At 39.9% G+C, this 26007-nt stretch overlaps 1 protein-coding gene across 4 annotated transcripts in view; it reads right to left on the reverse strand.

The window, feature by feature from the left end:
• pcdh19 (protocadherin 19) overlaps window positions 1–25739 on the reverse strand; it is a 60369-nt gene extending 34630 nt beyond the window's left edge. Inside the window, exons 1-2 of one of the 4 annotated variants that reach the window (XM_051127625.1) lie at window positions 22516–25739; window positions 19211–19325 (exon numbers count right to left, since the gene is read on the reverse strand). In XM_051127625.1, the coding sequence (XP_050983582.1) occupies window positions 19211–19325; window positions 22516–24662 (2262 nt within the window). In that variant the 5' untranslated portion in view covers window positions 24663–25739. Of the gene's footprint in view, window positions 1–18997; window positions 19344–22515 lie in introns of all 4 variants that reach the window. The other 3 variants (XM_051127622.1, XM_051127623.1, XM_051127621.1) reach the window with 3 other exon arrangements.
• Window positions 25740–26007: the final 268 nt, after the last annotated feature.

A 26007-nucleotide genomic window follows, 5' to 3' on the forward strand; every position in this document is an offset into this window, starting at 1 on the left:
CTGCACCGTTAACCGAGAAGGGAGAAAGAAAATGCCCTTCTGTTTGATCCTGTAATAGACTCGATCTACATATACTAAGGGCTATAAGCTTCATTCAGTTTGTGTTTGATTAATTATGCATACATTAATAGCAACTATGTTAATAATTCATACAGTCATCGCATGTCAGAACTCTCTGCCTTTTAGCATGATGAAAAGATTTAAATAACCTTATCTGTCATGCCTATCTGCATTCCTGCAGGGTAGGGTCATGCTATTGTAATATATTGTTGACACTCCTTTCTGATCTACTGTATTGTACGTGTGCGTGTGTGTGTGTATCCATGTGTGTACTTTGATATTTCTCTTTTACAAGAATACTTGGGTTGTTTGTTGTTGGCCTGTGGTGTTTGGGAATTGATCAGATACTTTGTCCACTATATATAGCTCTTTCGACGTTACGATATCCTTCTCGACCTCCAGTGTGTCTGTGTATGTGTTTCATAGATTCACAATCTGCTTGGATGTTTTACAGGAAGCAGACTGGTCATAATAGAAGAGAAGGTGTATGTGTGTGTGTGTGTGTGTGTGTGATTGTGGAGGTGCGTGGGTGGGGGGCCTTGAATATCATGTTGCATTTTCAAAGGATAATTTAGCCATAGAAACTAATGAAACTCAAATGGCTGCAACTAACAGAAGTCAGTCCTGTGGGATGTTATTCTAATTCAAATGCCTGGGCTAAAAGACATTCACTCCTTTCATTCAAAAAGCTCCTTGTATCCACCTGGCCTCACCTGGGATGGAAAAAGAGAGTCCTGATGCAAGATAATAACAGTATGTACAAACCAATGCCAGTTCGCTAGCTTGTAGATAAATGGATGTGACACGCACAGGTTATTCAGGCGGAGTCTTTGTTTTCTTACTTAAAAACAGCTGCTTAATATTTTCGTGGACTGATATTGATAACTGATACTTTTAAGAATTCTTTGATGAATGGGAAGTTCAACAGAACAGCATTTATTTTTTAAAAAACTGTTTTTAATAATAACTGTCACTTAATGCATCCTTGCTGAGTACTTTTTGACCCCAAACTTTTGAATTGTTGTGTAAATGAATCATAAATGTTACCATGGACCACAAAACCAGTCATAAACGTAAATGTTTTGAAATTGTGATTTATAGATCACCTGATTGATGTATGGTTTATTAGGATAGGATAATATTTGGTTGAGATACAACTATTTAAAAAAAAAAAAATCTAAAAAAATCTAAATGTTGAGAAAATCACCAAATTAAGTTCTTAGCAATGCATATTACTAATCTTTTTTTTTTTAGTTTTTTTATATATTTGAGGTAGAAATTTTACAAAATATCTACATGGAAGATTTTTACTTAATATCCTAATTTTTGCATAAAAGAAAAATCGACAATTTTAACCCATAGAATATATTGTTGGCCATTGCTACAAATATACCTGTGCGACTTGCAACTGGTTTTGTGGTCCAGGGTCACAAATATTATAAATATATCATAAAATAATAATATAACTAGGTTTTGCTTTTAATTAAAATCCTTAAGCAGCACTGTTTGTAGCATCTAGCATTTTTAATGGTGCTAAATTTGCTCATTCTTAAAATTAGAGGTTTGCTCATAGATAGAAAGAAAGATAGATGGCTGCCAAACAGCTCTAGCTGCACTGTTGAACATGAAGAGAGTGAGTGCTTCGCCTGTTATATTCACAGCTCAGGATGAGCACCATTGAGCCATTTTACACCATAGTCATGCATCTTTCTGTTTCTCTCTCCCACACAGACACACTCACTAATACACACAGAGACTCATTCGGCGGGCGCGAGTAGAGATGAGCGATGTGAACACCTTTACATCAGTGTAATATCCAGCACTGGGCTCCAGCAGGGAGTGCCGACTCATCCATTCTGGATGCTGCTTTTGTTATGAGTGTAAATCATATACCCGCCTGACACTTTGATCCAAAATAATGACATAGTATCTCGGGGTATGTTCTCCCAAATATCTGTCAGCGTACTGAGATGTCTAACAGACCGTCCCCCTTCCCCCCTCACTTTCAGCCCATTCGCCTCCCCCGCTGAAAGCACAGCACCTCTCTTCACAATGACAAGGCACAAAGGCATCTTTCCAGGCTTTTTTTCCTGTGGATGGAAATTTGCAGCAACTCATTACAGACTCTTAGTCTCCCCGGATATACTCCCTGTCTGTCTCTGCCTCAAGTGCACTTTCTCTTTTTCACTCTGTCTTTTCATCTCTCTCTTCCCCCTCCCTCTCTTAGATGGATTGAGCCAGCCTCCTTATTGACATCTCCTTATTGACATCCCTAACAGATGAGAAGGTGTGCGTGGAAATGCAATGTGATGCAATGTGCAAACAGGAAGCGGCGCGGTAGGGTGCAGGTGGAACTTCATCATCTTTCACTAATCCTTCCAACCTTTCCCACTTATTCAAACAAACAATGTTTACCGCATATTTGGCTTCAGATCCAGGCTCCAGAGCTACGGTGTAGCACTTAGCAAGCGGTCTAAACGCTTTGAGGTGACGCTGGCACAGACGACACAGACTCAAGTTAGTTCACCCAAAAATGAAAATTCTGTCATTAATTACTCACCCTCATGTTGTTCCAAATTAAGATATTTTTGGTGAAATCTGAGAAATCTTTCTGACCCTGCATAAACAGCAATGTAAATAAAACTCTCAGACCCAGAAAGGTAGAAATTGTTAAAGTTATTTTTGTTTTCTTTGCACACAAAAAGTATTCTCGTAGCTTTGTATAATTACAGCTGAACCATTGTCGCATGGACTATTTTAACAATATTATTACTACCTTTCTGGGCCTGGGAATGTTTCAGTTGCATTCCTGTTTATACACAGTCAGAAATTCTCGGATTTCAACAAAAAAATCTTAATTTGGAACAACATGAGGGTGAGTAATTAATGACAGAATTTTCATTTTTGGGTGAACTATCCCATTAAATGGATTTGAGAGTCTTACATTAACACATTGAAAATATGACTTTATATGAATGGACCTTTTTCACATTTCAAGGTTTCTCAGCATCAGAAGTCGTCCTAGTTAGGTTAACTTCGAGAGCAGTGAGTACCACAAATATATTTTTTGCATTCCCATTTGCTCAAATAGCAAAATAAAAACTCCAGGTAGTGTTTTCACAACTTTCAACAAAAGGAAAAAACTGAGAGAGACTGATAACGGCAGTCAGAAGAGAGAACTATGTCAAATTTACTGTCCCTCCCATAGATGCTGCATTAGAAACACCCTCGCATTAGCATTAACTAGTTTTTGTTTTTTTTTGTAATTTGATGCAAAGATAATATAATATAAAGTATAGTGTTATAAATGTGTAGAATTAAAAAAAATATATATATAAATATAAAAAACTTTCAAGGATTTACGATGCTGATGACAGTTGAAACACGTCATTACAGTCCTGTTAAAAAGGGTCAATATAAATTTGGAAAAAAGCTGATCTGCTAATACTTGGCTCATTAATATTTATCTAAATGTAAATGTGACCCTGGACCACAAAACCAGTCATAACGGTATTTTTTTTAAATTGAGATTTATGCATCATCTGAAAGCTTTCCATTGATGTATGGTTTGTTACAATATCTGCCTGAGATACAATTATTTGAAAATCTGGAATCTAAGAATGTGAAAAAATCAAAATATTGAGAAAATCACCTTTAAAGTTGCCAAAATGAAGCTCTTAGTAATGCATAGTACTAATGAAAAATTAAGTTTTTACATATTTGCAGTAGAAAATGTACAAATATCTTCATGGACCATGATCTTTACTTAATATCATAATGATTATTGGCATAAAAGAAAAATGTATAATTTTTACCCACACAATGTATTTTGGCTGTTGCTACAAATATGCTTGTGCTACTTAAGACTGCTTTTGTTTCCAAGGGTCACAAATATATTTGTATTTTAATTATTACTCAACACTAAAATTGGCTACATTTGTTACAATGCAATGTTTTTCTCCATTTTTCTAGCAAAAGTGAGAAAATCCACTGTGATAAAACACAACAAACCCTGCCTTTCCTCTAAACACCTCCTGTTGTAGTTTTATGCCCTTTTGCACTTCTCAACCATACTATGCGCTGCTGGACGACAGACGTAGTACTGTCTGGATGGTCTCGTGATGCCCTAACAGACAGATGGGACGGATAAAATTCCACTGTAATCATAACAAGCTTGACCCAATCAGCACAATTCATGATGCAATACTGTAAGAGTAGTTAGCGCTCAGATTTAGCCACGCCGGACACATCTGCTTCTAATATTTGAAATGGCCTTTTTCAGCAGCTGTCAGCATCGGATCGAGAGCGGCGCTTTACCTTGCCACACATCAGTGGCTCATCTGTAGACCGATGAGCAGATGTTAATCAGGGTGCTGACAGTCTGCTATCACCACTGCACAACAACATCCCCTTACACCGTTGCGTTACACGAGGGACTGCCGACAGATATACGGGGCTAATTCGAGCATGCATTTCTTCAGCTTTTCAATTAGAATTTTGCTTCAAAACCTCTTCTCCCCACTGCACAGTGACACTTATTTAACACCCTTTCCTTCACTCCTTTAACACTGTACAAACAAATAAACCCACATAAGAGGCAGCTCACTTTACATGTGAGCTGACAGGCTCACACCCTTGTTTTACATTCCCACATCTTGGGCCCAACCACATGTGTACAGACACACACACTCCTAAGTGGGCCAGTAGGGGTGCTGCTCTGCTCCGGCTCCCAGAGAGAGCCGAGCAGCTTGTGGGCTTGCTGTGGCGAGGAGGGCCAGATGCTGCGGGCTTGACCCCACGCCGCCACAGCAGCTGAAACACACCAGGATTATCTGTGCAGACTTTCTTTAATTTAATTTGTATTAGACCGTCTTTAGGCCTAAACAGGTTTGGGGGGAGGGTGACAAGGGGGTCGTGGACAAAAAAAACAACAGCATACGGCCTGGTACATCTGCATTCGTGCTGATAAAGATCGCTTTTGTATTTCGGCATTGATGTAGGGTCAGTTAAACTATTGCCACTTTGACATCCTCAAAATGAACAGCTGAAATCATCTGTCTAACGCAGTAAACAATGTGTGGTAATTGTCTCTTATCAAAGCCATCTAGGTAGGTGTGCGTCTATGTATTTTTCCTCACGCACAGCGGTTTTCGAAACCTGACATATCTGTGTGTCTGTTCAGATTCAGTGCGAGTTTGTGTTCGTGTCAGAGCAGCGGCGCATCATTTTATTCATCTCTTGTTATTCGGCTCCTCCTGATTAGCAGCCAATTCCATTTCATGCAGGCTGATAAAAAATGTGATATCCTATAGAGCTGGACTCTTTTTATTTATTCAGAGGGCTCCAACTGTGGCCTTTCCATTTAATCTACAAGATGTTTTTCAAAAGCAAAGTGGTGAAATCCCTCTGCAGTTGGACAATTTAAGCTTCAAAACCCAACACTTAACCGGGATTCAAGCTAAGCTTGGGCAAAAATGGTTCCCCCACCGTAGGCGCAGCGTGGCTGTATCTCTAATTTAGCATTTTAATGCCACTCTCCAGAGAAGGATGACAAGTCGTAGCCATTTTGCATAGGAGCTGCAGGATTCTCTTTGTGTTTTTTGTTCAGGTGGCAGGCTTGTTGATGAAGCTATCGTGCACTAAAAAGCATCGCAAAGCCACACACATGCGCACACGCGGCGGTTGCTGTGAACAAAAAAAATGGAATAACATCAGTGCGGCATAGACAGATCAACAGTGCGAACATCTATAAAAAGATAGTACTGCTGGAGAGTGTCAAAGTGGAGAAGAGTTAATCTTCCTCTGTTTTGATGGCAAGTGGAATAATTGGGCTCTCTTACACTCATTACACGAGAATAATGCCAACCTAAGAGTTCTCCAACAGCTCCAATTTTGTTCAGTTCGAGCTTTGAAAAATAGCACTTCCCCTGATTAGCAGAAACAGAGGAGATCTGACACCTGGGGTCCCAGGCTGTAGGTTAATAAGCAATTTAAGACATTTTTTGAAAATGAGTCTTTAAAATGGGGTTGTAACATCTACGGGGGATTTGATGGAGATTTTAGTAGCAGGTAATTATTGACACAAAATACGCCGCTTCGTTCTTTGACTTGTCTTATTTGAAAACTCTCCACATATCTATTCCAATTTTGTCTGTATATGCCAAGAAACTGCACTAATATGATAAGCGATTTTTACTTTTTAATGAGTATAATCCTTGTTATTCTCTTTATTGTTTCTCATTATAATTATCGCAATCAATTGTCTACCTTTATAGTTCCCATACTGAGAGTGTGGCTTGACAAACCTGCCAAGACTGGCAAACAGCCCCTCAGATAAATGCGACATAATTACTGTCCTGGTTAACAGGCCTGCTTTAATAGAGATCATTAGTTAGACTGGAGCCGAGGTCAGCCTAAACAATACAGTGAGACTGTTAGGTCTAGAGAGAGATAGAGAACATTTATCTCTCCTTTTGTTCATACAAAACCAATACTTTGTGATTTCTGGCCATGTATATAGTTAGGTTCGCACCTGAAAACCTGTACAGACCGGTGTGGTTGGGTTCTTCGCTAATTAACATCCAGAAAGTAACTTTAAGGTGAATTCAGAGAGATAGAATCAAGTGACGTCCCTCTCCCAGTGGAGAACAGATGCTCTCAGGAGCATGCAGTTAATAGGAGGTTAAAAAGGTGTCACCTTGTAAACAAGAATCTACACACACGCACCTCTATTTTTGCATTGCTCCCTGAGTGATTGTCTCCCCACTGGATACTCGCTTTCTAGACCGAAAAAGGTTGTGCTCTCTGTGCCTCTGCCCCTGCGGAGTCCTATTTCTCTCACTCTTCACCCCCGTGAGACACATGGCAGCCTCTCGCTTTCATGCAATTTCAAACAACACGTATCATGACGTGCTGGATTAGTGCTTGTTCCCCTAGCAGCCCTGACAGTGAGACAGCCAAAAACAAAACAGAAAAAAGTAACACTTCATTAACGGCGCTTTAAACAAACAGGCTCAAATTGGATGCATTCGCATTTTGCTCTGTGCCTCGCTGCTGCGAAATAAAAAAAAAGAAAAAAGAAGATAAATAATTCAAGTAATGACAACCGCAGCCTTTGTTCACCAACTTCCTTCTAGATCTAAGAGTTATCCACTTTACAAATGTTTGTTTTGCGGTGTTACATCAAGCGAGTAAATAAAACTTCCAGCTGTCTTGCCATCATTCCGAATAAGAATTATGTTCAAAGTGAAAACTGTACATATGCATTCCTGTCAATCCACTTGTCAGTCCATTCTCTGGAATAAAATAAATAAAGAATAAATAAATAAATACAGGCGTAGCAAAACAGCTGCGTCTGGGATTAAGAAAAGGATGATTTTACAAAACCTCTATATTTCAAAACATACCTTTAGGGGTTTTATTCTACTGCCTTACTATTAAGAAATTAATATGCTGGTTTAATTGACCCTTCACAAACAGCTTGACTGACAGGCAATCTGACCAATCATAACGCAGAATCTGCTATTCTGTCCAACAAACAAATCAGACAGGAGAGTAGATTAACTTAGGTGGACGTAAACTTGAAAAATGTTGTGTATTGATGTCTTTCCACAGTGGAAATAAAATACATTCTGATTTTCATTCATGTACATTTCGTGCTTAAAGTAAATATGAAAAGACAATCGGTTCACGTGTGCTGCATGAACTGAGGCAATACAATGGTTTGTCACAACACATCAAAGAGCCACAAAATGGAATTTATTGTTTGAATTTCTTAAAAAATAAAAACATTTTAAAGCTGAGACCTTGTTTCATACCAGAAGTAACCTGCTCTGTCATGTCTGTCGACATGTTGTCAGTTACTGCGTTAGAACATGTTGTGTAGCGTGAGAGCGGCATTGTTTGTCAGACACTGCAACAATAACTAAGGAATGGTCAATTAAAAATAGCAGATTTTTTCCCTTTCTTACATGACCTTCATTTGAGGTTAAAAAGTATATAAATAGTCAGTTTGTTTCGAAAATGACATATCATTTCTTTAGTTAAGACCCTTCTTCCCCGGCTGGGATTGTTGAGAGCCATTTGAAACTACATTTAAACTGCATTTGGAAGTTCAAACGTGGGAACACCATTGAAGTCCACTATATGGAGAACATTCCTGAAATGTTTTCCTCAAGAAACATAATTTCTTATCAACTGAAGAAAGAAAGACATGAACATTTTGGATAAAAAGGGGTGAGTAAATTATCTGTAAATTTTGTTCTGGAAGTGAACTTCTCCTTTAAGAGTTACTTAAAGCAACCTGTTCCAAACCTGACATAAAAGTATACATTTCAATGTTTTTGGTCCATACAGTAGAAGTCAATGGGTCCACTGTCTTTGTTTATAGGGACAAAAATCACTTTTTAAACATTAATTGTTGTAGATGTAGCTTTTGAAGCTATACAGCATTTTGGCCAACAGTTTTTGTTTTTGAATGTCTAAAAGTGTGACAGATTTTTGTTTTTTCAGAGACAGAAGTCATGATTTTGGTATGACAAAAGTGTAAATGTAAATGATTATCCCTTGAAAAAACAGTCAAATATTAATGTCTGAATAGTAACACAGAGACAAAACGTGTCCTACTGATTTGCAAGAGGCTAGGTTACATGTGACCGATGGAAACGGATTTATATTTAGAGGAAATTTAGAGAACGTTGTTAAACCGAAAACAGCTTTAAGCTTCCTAACATACTGTGTTTTCCCGCCTTAGGAATTAATAGCTTGCTACTGCTTGTTTTACTCATTCGCTCTAATATTACATGATCTCAGTAGTTTCTTCCATGTCTGCGTATTCTACGTGACACATAATCGCTAATAAATAGCCACATTATCTGACTGTATCCAGTTTCATATATACACTTTTTTTGGAAGTCACTAGGAAGTGTTGAGGAAAGCACTGATAAGCAGCTCTTATCCTTTTAAGACTGCCCCTTAATCCGACAGAGGGGAAGCTGCAGCTTTAAGAGATTTAGTCTGGATTATTGCTAGTCTTCCAAATTAAACCAAAAGTCAGCTTTCTGCGGTTGCTCATGCAAGCTACAGCCCACCACAGCACTGTGACTGGAGTGTTATAATTAGAAACACTCCCTGCCTCTCTTTATTTCCCTTATCCAGCCCAGTAAGCAGCACCCAGGTAACATCTCTCTGCTATCTGTGAGCGTTTGCCTACCCACGGTGTCTCCGTCCTGGCAGCATGGTCATTCTAGCAGCTAAACCCCAGGCGCTCCTCTGAACCAGGGTGAGTTGTCTCGGGCACGACAAGGTCAAAGCTGGTCTTAAGCCTGTCGAGTAATCATTATTAAGACATGGACAGATGAAAGAGAGTCCTGAAGAGTCTCCGACGTCCCCTAATCTGTCAGCCGCGCTTGTCGGCGGTGCATTAGCACGTCTATAAAACATGCGCAGGACCGTGGGGCTATCGATGGCACGAAGGGCTCGCCAGTACCTGTGTTCTATCTAATGGCGAGCAATGTTTTGAAGTAACTAAATCAGCAGGGGCCATAAAATATGAAAATACCATAAAGCAAACACTGTCAGCCAGAGCCCCGAGCTACATTGTCAAGCTACCTCTCCTGCACCTTCGTATTTCAGGACACGACATAAAAATAGACCACAATAACAATTAATCACGCTCTGTGGGGAGAAGCTAAGAACCCCTGAGAGAAAACTGTCTCTCTCCATTTGTTATATGAAACACCCAAGACATAATAAACAAGAGACCAACAGAGAATAACACCCCTCCGCACACCACCCCCTCCAGCGATATTTGTGACAGATCAACTCGTGGATCGAGGGGCGTGTTTTTGTAGGTTTTTGTCGCTATAACGGGCTCTGTCGGTTTACTTTAGGCTAACGACGTCTCAGAAGTTCAGGCGGCCGAACGCACGTCTTTGGAGTGACCTGCACCTCCAAGGACAAATTAAATCCATATCATTACAGTCGAGAAGCGATGCTCCTCAACCAGTTTCTCGTTCGCTCACATTCTTCATCGTTCTCTCTTTCAGAGCAGCTGTCTTGTCAGAATGTGGTTAGAGAGGCTGCAGCCCCTGCTGAGAGCCCAGTGCCCAGAAACAGAGCAGCAAATCAGAACACACCGATCTCATTCATTAACTTTGGCTCTCTGGCTGCAGGACATCAAACGCTGGACGTGACGAGAGAGTCAAAGCAAACTTCCATTGTGTCTTGCGGAGTGGTCTCCGAAAAAAGCGCAGCTTAAAATCGTTTTTGCATTTTCTGTTGCATTATAGACATTCAATTTCAGGGGCTTTTCACTAGCTGATGTTTATTTTGGTCTGTTGGGTTTTCAGGCTCTTTTGGCTCTGCGTGTCTCAGGCTTTCAGGTAAAAGAAAAAAAAACATCAAGAAACAACAAATCGGTGAAGTAGGCCTACTGGAATCCCATTTATGCAGGAGGCTTGAGCAATCAAAATGCAAAACAGGATCAAACCTTCCCAACCCCTTGAAAAAACAAGCCAGAGGAAAATTCTCACAGCATCTTGCAAATAACATCAACATATTTCTCACTAAACTTGAACTTTGTTTTCAAGATTCGTGTTGGCCCGTGTCAAGGCTTTCATTTACATGTCGTTCCAAATCTGTATGAGTTTCTTTCTTTGAAGAACAGAATCATACAGGTTTGGAAGCGACACAATGACTGGATTTGCCTTTACAGATGAACTGTCCCTTTAAAAGATGTGCATGTTTTTCTTTCTTCAGTCGTAAAGAAATTAAAAACATTTCAGTGGTGCCAAGAGTTTGAACTTCCAAAATGCAGTTTAAATGCGGTTCATACGATCCTACATATGGTTGTAAACGATCCCAGCCAAGGAAAAAGGGTCTTGTCTAGCGAAAAAATTGGTTATTTTCATGTAAATACAAATACAATTAAAATACTTTTTAATCTTAAACGCTCGTCTTGCTCTGCCTGAACTCTGTGTATTCTGGTTCAAGACAGTTAGGGTATGTCGAAAAACTTCAATCGTATTTTGTCCCTTAACTTCAAAAATCATTTCAAAATCATCCTACATCACTGCAGAAGTACCGACCCAGTCTTTGCAAAGAGAACATGCAAAGAAGACCTTAACAAAAATGTTAAAACAGCGATATAGGACGATTTTGAAGTCGAGGGAGAACATGAGAAGGGTGTTTTTCGACATACCCTAATTGTCATGAACCGGAAAAAACTAATTCAGGCAGAGCAAGACAAGATTCACATTAAAAAATATATAAATTGTATTATTTTTATGTATAAAATAACCAATCGTTTCGATAGATAAGACCATTCTTCATTGGCTGGGATCGTTTACAACCACATTTGGGATCGTTTGAAGCCACATTTAAACTACATTTCGGAAGTTCAAACACGGGGCACCATAGAAGTCCACTATATAGAGAGAAATCCTGTAATGTTTTCAAAAAACATAACTTCTTTACGACATCTTGGATGACAAAGGGGGTACATCTGTAAGTTCTGGAAGTGGACTTCTCCTTTAAGACAAACACAAAGAACAGCCAGAAGTGGGAGGGAGGAAGAAGGGGGATATTGGGGTCTTTGAAAGAGAGTCGAGGGGGAATGGACGATAGCGATGATTGGAGTGGCTAAGGCCCCTGGAAGGATGAACCTGGTCATAGCCCATTAGGAAAGACGTGAGCGGGTGCTACAGCTCATTACATGCTCTGCCTCCTGTTCTATGGCTGAACAATGCACAATTATGTTGGCCTGCTGTTTTCTCAGCGCTACAGCTATACAGCGGCCTGCCTGCCAACAATCTCGCTGTTCATTAAGCCACCTCACCACACACTCAGCACACCCTGCCTACCTAGACAAATAACCCAGTTGCCAATAGACCCACAAAGGGGCTGGTTATTCTTACTCTCGTAAACCCAGTGAATGCAGAAATTAATCTCAGCAGATATATGATGCAATTTCTCTCAAAAAAGACTTTTTCCTTTCATAAATATAAGAAAAGCAGAGGCAAGAAATAAGGAGGAATTCTTGATATGTAATTGACTCGATACATCAGAAGTTTGTATTAGATGCTGCAAAGTGAGGCAAGCGCAGATCAATACATAAACAATTACACGTTCAGATATTAATCTGTGAAAATAAAGGAGCGAAAGAGGCAATACCACACATTCTAACAAACTGCACAAGGCTTTTGTAATGTATAACTGTGGAGATGAAAAAGCTAGAAACTGTTATGGTAAACTTTCTTTTTTACTTCTATCTTTCATATATCCAATTTATAATTATGCATGCAGTCCTTGGCATGGAAGGAACAGCGGAAATGTAGAGAAAAAAAAATCAGTTTGGCCACTTCAAAAGGTCGCTCTGTTTTTTACCTCGGAAAACAATATTTATAATGGCTATTCTTTTCTTTTGTTGTCATAATGCCACAGGAACTTCCTATACCTCCTGAATGCTTTTTGTATCCTATACTACTGGGGTTAGGAACATCCTGTTAACATCCAGAATAACTGGCCATCAACTGAATACACTACATATTGTCTTTAACTAAGGAACATGTTCTAAAAAAATCACGTTCCACCTCTGTACTTGGGCACATTTATAGCCTCCCACTTGAAAATGATTCAGACAACATAGTTTATACTGTAATGCAAATTACTGAACGTGAAGAAACAGAGAGTTAAATAGATATTCAATTTCCCTAAAAGGTCTATCCATGTGCAGATCCCCTGATAGTTTAATTGGCAAGTAGGTATAAAAATATTTGGAAGGACATCTGCTCTCACAAATCTGATTGCACATACACATACAACCCACCAGTTTGAATAGCACCCACTAGGATTTTCTCATATTTTCTTTGTGCTCTGTATTTGCTCACGTCAGTGCACATACACATACAACTTTCAAACACATGTGTACTACACATGTAACTGTGAATATTACACATTATCTGCAGCTTAAAATAAGAAAAAATGTGCACCTTGTCCATTACCCTCTCTATATAATTGAACACATACACTAGTATTCTGATAAACCATGTAGAAAGTTGTCTGTTCGTCATTCCCTGTGGCAACGCCTTGTGTTAGAGAATGTAGGCCGACCTTTCCCATCCTATTAATTTAACCACAGGCATTTTCAGTGCTGGCAGCTAAATCTGTGTTAATGAGAGATGAGGCTAAGAGAGAGAGAAAATCATTTATAAAGTTATTTTCCTCTCTTGTGGGTCTCAACTGTATCTGTATCTGCCCAGCTACTTTTCCATCAGAAGTCCTTTTTCACAGGTTCCATCTTGTCGCCCTGATCTAAGCGATATCACACATTATGTGTTACTTTGCAAAAGTGTGAAAAAAATTTCTGTTCTTCTCCAACTGTTTTTTTTTTTAAAGTTAACCTGCAAGATAATTTAAAAAGTCCAAACATGAATGTGCACAGATCTTAATATATATAATAACCATTCTGCCATGTACAAAGCCTGAATAGAATAGTTTGAGAAACAGTGGGAAAAACTATAAAATACTTTTATAACCATTCCAGTTAATCAATCCAAGTGAAGATGTGTAGCTTATGAAACACGCATAATGTCCACATGCTTCTTTTTTTGCAAAATACATTCTCTCTCAATCTCTGTCTCTCTCTCTCTCTCTGTTTCACTCATTAATTTCTAGTCAATCATTCTGTAGGTTGTGTGAGAATATCTAAACTTGAAGAAATAACTTTATATTTTCAGCTACAGAGCTACAGTAAAACACTTCAGAGATGTCTAAACCAAAAAAGATGGTTTAGCAGCTCTGAAGCAGTATATAATATGCAACACTATATAATAAAAAAATGCAATTTGTCTTCTGTTTCCAGTTTGTCACTTTGCAAAATTTAGAAATGCTTTCATATTACAGCTCTCTTTTTTGTGAACTATGGGGATATTACGTTGTCAGCTTTTTGTCCTAAATGTTTGAGAGCAGACATTAAATGAAAGCTGTGCGTTTTGATGTGCTTATGTCAGCTCATGACTGAAGTCACAAAGATAGCATTAGGGGTTTTTCCTCGTTCCAGATGAGGCTCTATGAATGCCTCATCTGCAGGCTATCGTAAACGAGAAACAAAATGAGTTTGCTTGACTATATCGCTCTAATAATGTCTCGCTTGAACGACAGAGTTCAGCAAACGGTTGAACATTCGTACTATAATGGAACTGTGGCCCTTTTATTAGATCCGGAAATGTTCCTGTTAGTAGGCGACTCTTGAAGGCAGAATGCCAGCACAGTCTGTGGCTTACAAATATAACCTCCTTTGAAAACTCCCATCTTCATCTGCCAGAATCCAATCAGAACGCATCGCAAGGTACTTGAGATAAGGCGTATCTCTCACTTCCTTATCCTTTTTCTTCCTGCTCTATCTCTCGTACTGTCTCTATTTTGCTCTTTGGCACATAACATAAAGGAAAGTACGGAAAAAGCTCAAGTTGATAAAAAATATTTCAAGTTTAGGTGTAGTTGGCGGTCTGTGTTGTTTTTCTGCACTTCTTTTACTTCTCTTTCTTTCTGTTTATTAATTCCCCACGTAATTGAAAGTGGCAAAATCCAAGTTCTTCATCAGAGCAGCCCAGTTCAGTGAAGCTTTTCTGAAAGCCCTTCAGGGAGGCAACATGCTGTGGCCTTTACCTTATCGTGTATGGGATTTAGAATGATTAATTGGCTTAGTCTGACGAAAGTCAGAGAAACACAAAACCCCAGCGGTTCAGTTAAGTCAAAACATTTTCAAAACCCTGACCTGAAAGGTGAAACAAATGGTTTTTAAAAAGCCATTTTGTGCTACAAAATAATGGAAATGATAGAGAAGAAATTAAAATTCTTGCATGACGTTTTAGGACTGCAGGGCTATTGTAAACATGCAAACATGAAGAAAAAAAGGTAATTGCAATTAGTGATATGCAAACAACAGATAATGTAGCTCTGGTAATTCTGAGGGTCTGGCAAACAAAAAGTTCTCCAACAAAGGTTTAACTACATTAATAAGGGCTAATGTATTCAACAGCCACTCTTTCAGAAATGGAGTCTGAACATTAGACTAACTGCAGTCCTAAGTGGCTAAAATGATTGGCAGCAGATGAAGTAAATGTATATTATGTTTATGTGGTGTGACATTGCATTATATAATCAAAGTGACATGAAAACGTGCCTTATTGTGAAGCTGTAAGTGCATGACGGATATGCTACTGATTAGTTTGACAACCTGGATAATAGGGCTAACGTAATATCAACACAAAGCTTTGCTTCGTTATAATGAAAAGACAACTCTCGTGTTTATACGTCTGTATCACTATGGTACATATGAGATTAATCTAAACAAATATACAGATCCTTACTGACGGGCTGATCGCAAATATTAAACTGTATCTGAGTACCATATGCTAGCAGTGGGATTTATTAGCTAATTTCTTTGGTAGCAGAATGCTAGCATCTGGACGAGCAGTGCTTAAATTATTGTTCCAAAACTGAAGAGGGTTTTTCTCTGACAGAAAATACAAATAGTAAAATAACTACGTTTTCTTCTTCACACTCTCCTTTAAACATTCAGTGCATAAAGCAGCAGGACGCTTTCTCCGAGCACTAACGAAATGCAGATCAATACTTGGTAGAATTTTTGCTTATTATGAGTGTCACAGGTAGAGCGAAGCCTCATTTTAGTTTAAGCAGGCTGTCATGTATGCTTACGCTGCAGGAACCGCTACTGATCTTGTATAATCAGCTAGAGAGCCACATCTCTATTATGGCCTGAACCTTATTTTGGAGACAACCATAGATAGGTTAACCACACGGCTTCCTGAAAACAATGTGTCTGACTCCTCAGAGACTGGCACCACAGAACCATCTCCAGAGAGTCAGTATCACAAACACAAAGCTTACCTGGAGTCTTGAAATACAAACTAGTTTTAGCGCTTTATATATTTAACTTTATTGTTTATATATTAGCATTTGTAATTTAACTTTTTTATTAGTTCTTGCCTATGCATATTTCATACTCAATCCTGCATGTTTTGTAGCACATTAGCATTAATAAATGACTTTACATTAGCATTAATAAGATACATAATCTGGTGTCTCTGAAACATTTTAAATCCATTAGTCGGGTATTGGAGGATGAGTCAATGAATTGTAAATGTTTTTAATGTTGCATATACTGTGCTGGTACTTGCACTGGTTTTGTGTATATGTAAACGTTATTTTTGGCTGCCTATCTTGGCTTGGCAAGGATCTCAGAGAGTACCTTGAGATTTTGTATTGCATAATTTCTCTTTATTGTAATAGTCATTTGCAAACCACTTCAGATGAAAACGTCTGTTAAATTAACAAATATAAATCTCAGACAATAGTTTTCAATCTTACGGTGTTAGGTGTTTATATTCCACTGCTGTTGTGTCGGGCTCTGTGTGTTCACACTGTGCTTTGCAAAAGGATGATATCAGTAGGATGAAATGTTGTGCATCCGCTATCTAGATTATCAGATTACTTTCATTATCAATAAGCCGGCAGTGTGTAATTTTAATTAAAACTATGCAATATTTCTTCTCCTGCTGGAAAAATTGGCATAGCACTCTTCCAAACATACATTTTCCGAGTATAAGCTCCAACTGGGACTGTAAAGTAAACAAACAAGCCACATCTCAAAATCAAGTCTGAATCACGAAACGCTGGAAAACAGCCTTCAGGCCTTGATATTTCAGGGCAAGGAGATGCACGCTTAATCACAACTGTGTACCAAGCAGTGTGTCCTCAGCAGACCTCTGGGAAACCCTGACTTGTAGAGTCAAACGCTTCCAAGCCCAGACTCGTAATGCGTGACAGAGCTATTATCGGTCATTTAACAGCTGCAATGTTTGATTGTGCCCCACATAAATGGATGCGTAATTACACTGACAACATTTTTCATATACAGCATGTTGAATGGGAAGCCACTGTATTTTCTAAATGTCACACCAAAGGGGAAAAGGATATGGCCGTCTGTAGTCAGCCCGTCTTTGGCCTCTAGTGAAGAAATATGCAGAAACGTGGTCAAAGGGATGTTTGTCAATGTCAGGTGGAGCGCCGCGCATGATGAAACCAGCATACAAATAAACCCACACCTTTATCAGGCCAATCACTGGCCTATATGAAATTGGAAAATGCGCTCGGCCCAGACATCTGACACTAAGATGCATATGTACACCGTCTCACTCTCTCACTCTCCCTCTTCTAATGTTGCAGTGAAACAACAAAGCTTCGCATTAGAGTTCATTGTACTATCACACTCAATCTACAGGCTTATTCAGCCCACACCACCCCCCTCCCTTAATTCTTTGTCTTTTCATCAGCTGAGAAAAATAGATGTTCTTTAATCCTGCTGCTTAGGTAGTTTTATTAAAGGATTACGCTACCATGCCTAGCTACTACATTTGCTGTTACACACCGTAATTCCTTTGTCCAGCCAGCATGCAGTTTTAAGTCTTATGTTAACCTCTGTACAGTCTGACCTACTAGATGATAGTTTCTCTCTGAATATATCTCCAATACAACTTTGAGCGTCTGGTGACAGCTTTAATATATTAGAGCTATATTAACTGTGTTTCATTGATTTCCACTGGCTTTGCAAACAACGAAGAGTGCTGGATCAGCCAATCAATGGATCGGTGCAAATTTAACATCTCATTTTGCCAGCAGTGAAACTCCTTCTGTGTGCTCAGTCTGTTTGTGTACCGCCTGACAATTCAAACAGCCATACCACTATAATTGACACTACAGTATACAGTTGAGTGCATAAGTTTTCATACCCCTTGCAAAATATATATATATATATATATAAAGTGTTTATTATTTAGTACTGCCTTTTATAAGTTGTGTAAAGTGCTTACACATTTACATTTATACATTTGGCAGGCGCTTTTATTCAAAGCGACTTACACTGAATTTAAAGTACACATTTATATTTTATTTCCCAAATGGCTAAATAATAAGTGAAACTGATCATCCTTGTCAACAGTGTACACTTCCTCATTCAGGAAGTTACACCATCATAAGAACTGAGAATCAGTAGAGTAAATTCAGTTTTATTTATTCATAAATTTTCCTGGAAATATGTGTAAATAATATCTGAAATTTGAGAGCTTATTCAGGGCAGTACTAAATAAATAAACAGAACACAAAATTTTTATGATCGTCTCATTTTTCTAAATGATAAATCATTCTCTTCTGAATCTGAAAAATGTTTATTATTTACAAATAAGATGCATTATAAAAAGTTTAGAATGCAGGTCTTAAAGCAACCTGATTGGTTGATTGCATTACTGTCATAGTGATAAATGCTTATGATGTGTGTAACTCTACTGCAAACAGATGTAACTTTGCCTTTACATTTCAGATATTCAACACAAGCCACTGCATGCCACCCATGGAGATCGAGAACTTAGGCGCAAATTGTTGTTTCGGTAATGATTGGTCTTAATGGTTGCACCTGAAATTACATGCAGCGCTGCCGATTAGCCAGGTCAGTGCATTTGGCAGATGTTCAGGCTACAGCTCTTTTGCTCAGCATGAAAAAGAGAGCACAGAAACAGAGGTGGCCAAATAATCCACTTTGGCAACTGTCCAATGACGGCTTGCTCACTTTTTTAATATAACTATTCCTAGGTTTCCAACACCGACACATAATGCACGTAAGCACGGAAATGTAAGCACCATTGAAGGCTTAGTTAAAAGAAACCACATTTCCACTTTCCTATCCTGCATTTAAAAAAAAACAACCACAAATCACCCCAATTCCAGTAAAAGTAACAGCTAGCTATCAGTAAGCAGATTGGGTTAGTGGCCCTGCGACAGTTCTCCCTCGACCCCACCCTCCCTTGCCGCTGGTAGCCGTGGCAGGCTGAAGGATGGAGCAGACTGGAGCAAATCTCACCTCAGGCAGCGGCATGCCGTTGATGATGAGGTCAGGCTGCTGAGGGCCCTGCCCTGTGAAGGTATGGTGGTAGCCATGGTTGGGTGCAGCATTCCTGGAGTTCTGGTTCTCCACGTTGAGGAAGGTGCTCTCGGAGCGCCTGCAGCCCAGCGGCAGAGTCTGCTGGTGGTAGTCGAAGTAGTTGAGCGAAGAGGTGAGAGACGAGCAACTCACCACATTCATCTTGTCCGTCTCCTCCACGTCCCGCGGCACCAGCCGGATGTCGTTCTTGCTCAGCTTCTTCTTCTTGCTGGACTTCTTCTGGTTGCCGTAGGAGTACTCCGCCACCCTGCGCAGGTACAAGAAACTGAACAGACTCAATAAAGCAGTGCTCTGCCTTCTTCACTGCACGCACAGCCGGCGCCAGGTCCTCGCCTGGCTCGGGCTGAGGTGCCAGACCCATATTCAATGGAGACCGGCCACATTCGAGCGACCTCCGGCCGCCGATGGAGCCGACGTCTCTCATTTGTTTGCATTTCCATGCTCGGCGGCTCGACTTGTCACAAACACACATACACAATGCAAACATGCCAAACCACAAAAGCACACACAGCGACAACTGATCCTAAGCGTCATCATGAGCACAAGTAATAATATTCAAAGCTTAGCCCGCATTTGTCTGCTTTTTCTCGCTTGTGTTACAAACACGCCCGCTGGCAGGTGGGTTGTGAATTTCAATTCTCAGAGCTATGCTCTGTGGCTACTGCTAACTTGATTTGAGGGTTTTGATTCTAATCACAGTAAATGAGAAACTTTGAGATCTTGCCCCAAAGGATGCTTAGGTTGCAATCTAAACATAAACTCGAGCGCTCATAAGGAGAGTTGGTGTAGTAGTAAACAATCTTTGTCTTAGCTATTCCCCACTGACCCCTCTCACTTTTCCCCATGAGGATCATTAGATCTTATAGCCTGAAACAATCTTACACTTATTTCTTTTTATGTCCTCTGAAGGGCACACATTCGTCGTAACGTACGGCTTGGGCTTAATGGTACGCCCGCACTGCCTGAACAACACAAAGCTCCTCTTTCTGTGCTTTTCATTTGGATTCAGCCTGTGTCTCCCCGCTCCTTACTTTTTTCTGGCTCAGAGAAATGATAACAGTGCAGGACCTTATCTTTTTAGGAGGCATCTAAAAGCTTTTTTTTTTTTCGAAGAAGTTAGGCAGTCCAAGGCATGCTTAATAGCTGGTCGAAAAATGTACTTATTTGACACTGAAGTAATAGTGAGCTTGTTTCTTTCAATAAAGATACAGTGACAAAGCAGATTGCAAATATATGCAAAGAGATTTAGACTCTATGTATGATGTTAATTATGTAATGAATATTATTAGATGCCGTTGTCTGTGTTGTGTTATTAAAATCATTTGTTTTTGTTCTCTAAACTGCAACAGCACCAGGGTCTTTTATTTAACTGTGTTCATAAACACATGTCTCTATGGTCTGTTTGGTCATATGTGTTTGGCTCTCGTCACAGTAAAGACAATCCAAAGAATCTCAGATGAGCCAAAAAGGAAAGTCAGTGAGCACAGCTGAAGAAAAAAAAAAGCACTCTCACTAACCCCCTGTTGGGAGAGCTGAAAGCCTCCATCAGGTTTCTATCTGGAGAGGAAAATAAATGTTAACAACAGCAATCTAAACAGAGACCATCTCCAACCATCTTCCGATCACGGCAAGGTTGATATTCTGCGTGCCTAACCATCTTGAATATGTTCACTTACATACATCTCTGCTAAGATGGATCATTTACTGTATGCTGTTGCATTACAAGACAGAAACGTCAACAACAATTTGAGGTAAAAATATGGTAATGGTTTCAGGTTAAATTTGCAAAAAGCAATTTATATGGAAATGTTGAGTGGTAATGTAGCAGAGGGAAATCAACCCAGTGGCCAATGTTACAGATTGATAAGTATTCACATTACAGTAGATTAACAAAATAATATTCTCCCCTACACACCATGTGTCAAACACTATTACCGTGCTATACATTTGCATGATTTACCTTTTATGAGTGTAATTATTTTTATGATAGTGTGATCGTTGCCACAGACATTTGGTTGCCATGGCCTTGCTATTGTATTTTGATATAGTGACCTCTACGATCACAACCATAATATGTTGCCAAACCATAAATAAAATCTCCAAATTTGAGCAACAAGTCAATATTTTATAGTTTTATAGTATTTTAAAGGTCATAAAATTACACTAGTCTCAATGCAGATGGTGTGTATGAAGAAAGGCCTTTGCTTTTTCTTCAGTCATCAACCAATGGTGCAAGTTGATTTCCCTTATTTTAGATGACTCTATCATTTAGCTTTATTTTTCTTTTTCCCTTTTTAAAAATGTCTTAATGGCAATATCACTGTTAAAAAAAAATAATAATAAATAAATGAAAAAAAAAAAAAAAAACACTGTACTTAAGTTCAATTAATTTCAAGCTCAATGTATTTTTCCCACTTTGATTTTAATTATAATAGTTGAACTAAATCAGATAAAAACGCTAAATTGTTGTGATTAGTTAAGATTGCTGGAAGGATGATGAAAACATTTTTTGTGGTGTAAAATATTTGTTTTGGTTTTGCTATTATATCTGCTGTTTATTAGTTTCTTCCCCCCCATACATTTATTTTAAGCTCATGTAGCTTCATCATAATTTATGAATACAAAAAAAAATGTTTTTTAAGTAATATTTATGATAGTGTTAATTTAATAATCATGATGAACAACTGTAATGATCTCCTGTTTTGCTTCTGTTATCAGCAATGGCAGCAGCAGAGCAAGGCCTGAAGCACATGCAGAGTTGAAGACACAGCGCGTGCACAGCCAAGATACACATCAAACATGCTCTCTCTTTATGTCTTAGTCATTGTATGCTGTCTGGGTATTGATTCATTTCTGGCAGAATATAATTATATGCTTGATAACTAGACCAGGGTGCGAATTATGGGAGGGTTGGTGAGGTCTGACCCAATAAGTCAGGCCTGAATGCCCACAAGTAAAAACAAAAATATTTTTGGTGGAATTTCAGTCAGTAATTTTTGAGGTGGTTATGTGTCTCACAATACAAATTGTTCTTTGGCGCCCCTAACAAATGGTCAATTAGTTAAAATGACTGAAATAAACGATCTTTTTGTTGCTGTTGTTTTATGATATGTAAATAATCTTTGATAAATAGTGTTAAATACGATACAACAAACAGTAGGCCTACTTATGTTTATATCTATATTCCATATTGACATTAGGGAAAGACCTGGAGCAACGTACTGTTGCTATGGTTACCACCTCAGGCGCACGCAATTTCTGCCCCTGAGCAAGTGTTTAGCGCAATCTGACTTTTATGGTAAGGCCTTCTGTTGATTCTATTTGTTTTTTACGGATACCTTTAAATATTCGACCCCTCTGAAGATTAGTGAATAATTCGCACACTGAACTAGGCTGTGTGTAACTTAAAACAGATGTATCAAAAATTGTTTGGGTACCTGCAGTTGTACGTTCGGATTTCCTTGTTATCCCTTTTGCACTTGACTGCCACAAAGATCATTGTGACAAAGAGGATGACTGCAATAGAACCCAGGGCAATTATGAAAATGAGCGACAGGTTGACGGGTCCGATTTGCTCCTGTGCATTGAGATCGGGAGAGAGATAAATGACAATATAGGCAGAGGCAGATAGAGAAGTTTGGCCGTGGTCGTGCGCCACCACGGTTATTTGATAGGATGGTTTCGCATTCTCCCCGAACGTCTTTGTGGTTCGCACCTCGCCATTTATCTGGTCTATTTCAAAGTATGCCATGTCTCCTTCTGAAATTGAATACGTTAACCTTCCGTTCTCCCCCTCATCGTAATCATCAGCTTTTATTTGTGTAACCAAATAACCAACTCCAGCGTTTTTAGGAATGGACACCTCCGCGGTGCCGTTCACCAGGGGCGGGGTGGTCATCACAGGTGTGTTGTCATTTACATCCAGTACGACGATGCGCACGGTGGCGTTGCTGGTCAAAGGTGGATCTCCCCCATCCTTTGCAGAGACTTTAAACTCAAAGGTCCGCGTATCTTCGTGATTAAAAGCCCTAACGCCGTATATTTCGCCGTTCGAGTTCACTGTAACGTAAGATTCCACAGACATGCCCCGCACCTCGGATTTGATGATTTCGTAGGACACCGTGCCGTTCATGCCCAGGTCAGGGTCCCTGGCGGACACCGCCAGCAGAAACGCACCTGGGACGTTATTTTCGAGCACCATGGCTTGATAGTGTGGCTTGGTGAAGTACGGGGGATTGTCGTTCTCATCCGTTACTTTCACTGCGAACGATTTCGAGCTTCTGAGCGGAGGGTACCCGCTGTCCTCGGCTAGAATGGTCAAATTGTACATGTCTCTCTGCTCCCTATCGAGACGGCCATCAACAAGTAAGGTAGAGAAGCTCTCAAACTCGTTGAGTCTAAAAGGCACATTGCCCTGCAGTCTGCACTGCACTTTTCCATTCGCTCCCGAATCATTGTCTGAGACCCTCACCAGGGCTATTACATATCCGAGAGGAGCGTTTTCGCTCACCTCTACCATCTCGCTGTTTTCCGACAACAGTTTGATTTCTGGCGCGTTGTCGTTTATGTCGATTACGTTAACAATCACTTTGCAGTGGGCAGGGATTGAATTTGGACCCAGATCTTTGGCTTGTACGTCAATTTCGTGGACGGGCAGTTCCTCGTGGTCCAGAACGCCGTTCACTGTTATCACACCTGTTTTGGGGTCGATTTTAAACATCTGTTTGGTCAGGTTGGAGACGAAGTTTATGAATGAGTAGACCACCTCGCCATTGGTTCCTTCGTCTGGGTCCGTAGCGTTCAAGTCTATGACTAACGTGTTAATGGGAGAATTCTCCATCACGTTTACAGTGTACACGGGCTCGTCGAAAACGGGGTTGTTATCGTTCGAGTCAATGACTTTGATGTTGAGTTGCACAGTCCCAGACTTTGGGGGGTCTCCACCATCCTCCGCTGTGAGTTCAAACGTGTAGCGAGACTGCGTCTCTCGGTCTAAAGTCTTTTCCACCACAAGTTCTGCGATTTTGGACCCGTCTCCCCTCGTCTTAATCTCAAGACCGAAAATATCATTAGGGGTAATCGTGTACGTCTGAATGCCGTTGCTCCCGGAGTCCGGATCGCTTGCCCCCTCTAGGGGAAATCTGGTACCGGGAGCGGCATTTTCCGAGATTTCTATGTCAATGTGGTTGGTGGGGAAGCGGGGCGCGTTGTCGTTTACGTCGATAATCTCAATTTTAATCACGCAGATCTCCATCGAGTTCGACATCACCTCCAACGAAATAAAACACTTCGGTGTCTGTCTGCAAACAGCGTCCCGATCAATTTTTTGCTTTGTGATGAGCAGTCCGGCGGGGCTCAGATTAACCCATCGCGGCTCGGAATTGGAGATAACCCGCAAGTAAGGCTGTCGGTTTCCCAGTGCAAAACCCGCATTTTTTGCGTCCGCCGTCACATTGGCTATCTTTGTGCCTGCCCGCAGCTCTTCTTCCACGGTGTATTTCAAATTGTAAACGGCATCGACTCCAGTCCAGCACAAGAGAAAGCACAAAAACATTTGTACGAAATCCATGTCCTTGGAATGCATTATACCTGTTGATGTCTGCCTTCACACGCTCATTTGCATGATCTTTTATTAACATTTAAACTTCGGTCGGACGTAAAAAAAAAAACTCCCAATAAGTCAAAGGGATAAAATCACAGTCTGGTAGGCATCCTTTAAAATGAACGAAAATGTTTGTATGTGCGATGAAATTCATCTGACTTACTGATTACGCAGTCGATAACTTCCATTTACTTTATCGAAATCTTATCAGGCCACCCATGTCTTGCATTATTTCGGGGGAAAAAAAATACGAAGAAAACTGGTGAATAATTCTTCATACAGTGAATGTGAAAACATTGTGAACGAAAAACATGGCTTCAACAGGAACATTTGCGTAATTCAGGGTAACCGAGATGTAAACCGACCATTTTGAGCCAGTGAAAGAAAATATTCAGTAAAAATGCAGGCTAAATGTCCGCTAGAAGGTCCTCAACTTGTGAATGAATGAAAGGATCCAATTCAAAAATATTTGCTCTCGGTATCATGATTCGTGACGAACACTTGGAATGAAATTGAGTTTAAAACATCGCTCATGCCCAATCAATCCATATAATAATGTGAAGTTAGGACGTCTCCTCCTTGATCCGCATTTATGTCCATGCACATATCCACCTGAAACCACAGAGATTCCAATTTCAGAACAAAAACGGAAAACAGTCCAATCTCTAAAACTGGAACAATATGGCAAAACAATATTAATAAAATATCAGTCCAGTCCACAATTCACTGATATTCCCAGTCGAGCAAGAGGTGGGTGCCTTGTCCACTGAAGATTTCTCTCAACAAGCGTCAATTTCTTGTATGAAGGTATTTCAGCTGGCCTTAGTCCAGAAAGAATGAAACTAAATCCGTATAAAACACTGAGAAAAGATAAGTGAAGAAAAATCAAGCATTTGCAAGTGCAGCTGGGCTCCTCTCGCCGTAATAAAAGCGTCCGGTCTGAAATATCCAGCCTCTGGATGAAGCGAAATAGTTTTTGATATAGTTCTTAAATGTGGCTCACTGAGGTAAACGCACGGCGCGCATCTTCAGCGCATACTGTCGAATGCACAGCTCAGTGTCTCGCGCTCAGTCTCAGGACCCGCAATCCCCACAGCCAATCAGAGGTTACACTGGAGAGCTGGATTTGCTGGTGGGTGGGGCAAAACTACCGCTATGAACTCGGCCAACTAGCTCTAGTTCATGCAACGCACAGTGTATGTTATCCGTTCTAGTTATGTCTGAACATACAGCGTGTCAGTACAATTATTGACTTTTGGGAGGGTCACCGTTTTATAAGTAATTTCCGTAAGTAATTATTTAAGGTTCACACAGCACAGATCGTGTC

Source organism: Labeo rohita, chromosome 14, assembly GCF_022985175.1.
Source record: "Labeo rohita strain BAU-BD-2019 chromosome 14, IGBB_LRoh.1.0, whole genome shotgun sequence".
Taxonomy (NCBI): Eukaryota; Metazoa; Chordata; class Actinopteri; order Cypriniformes; family Cyprinidae; genus Labeo; species Labeo rohita.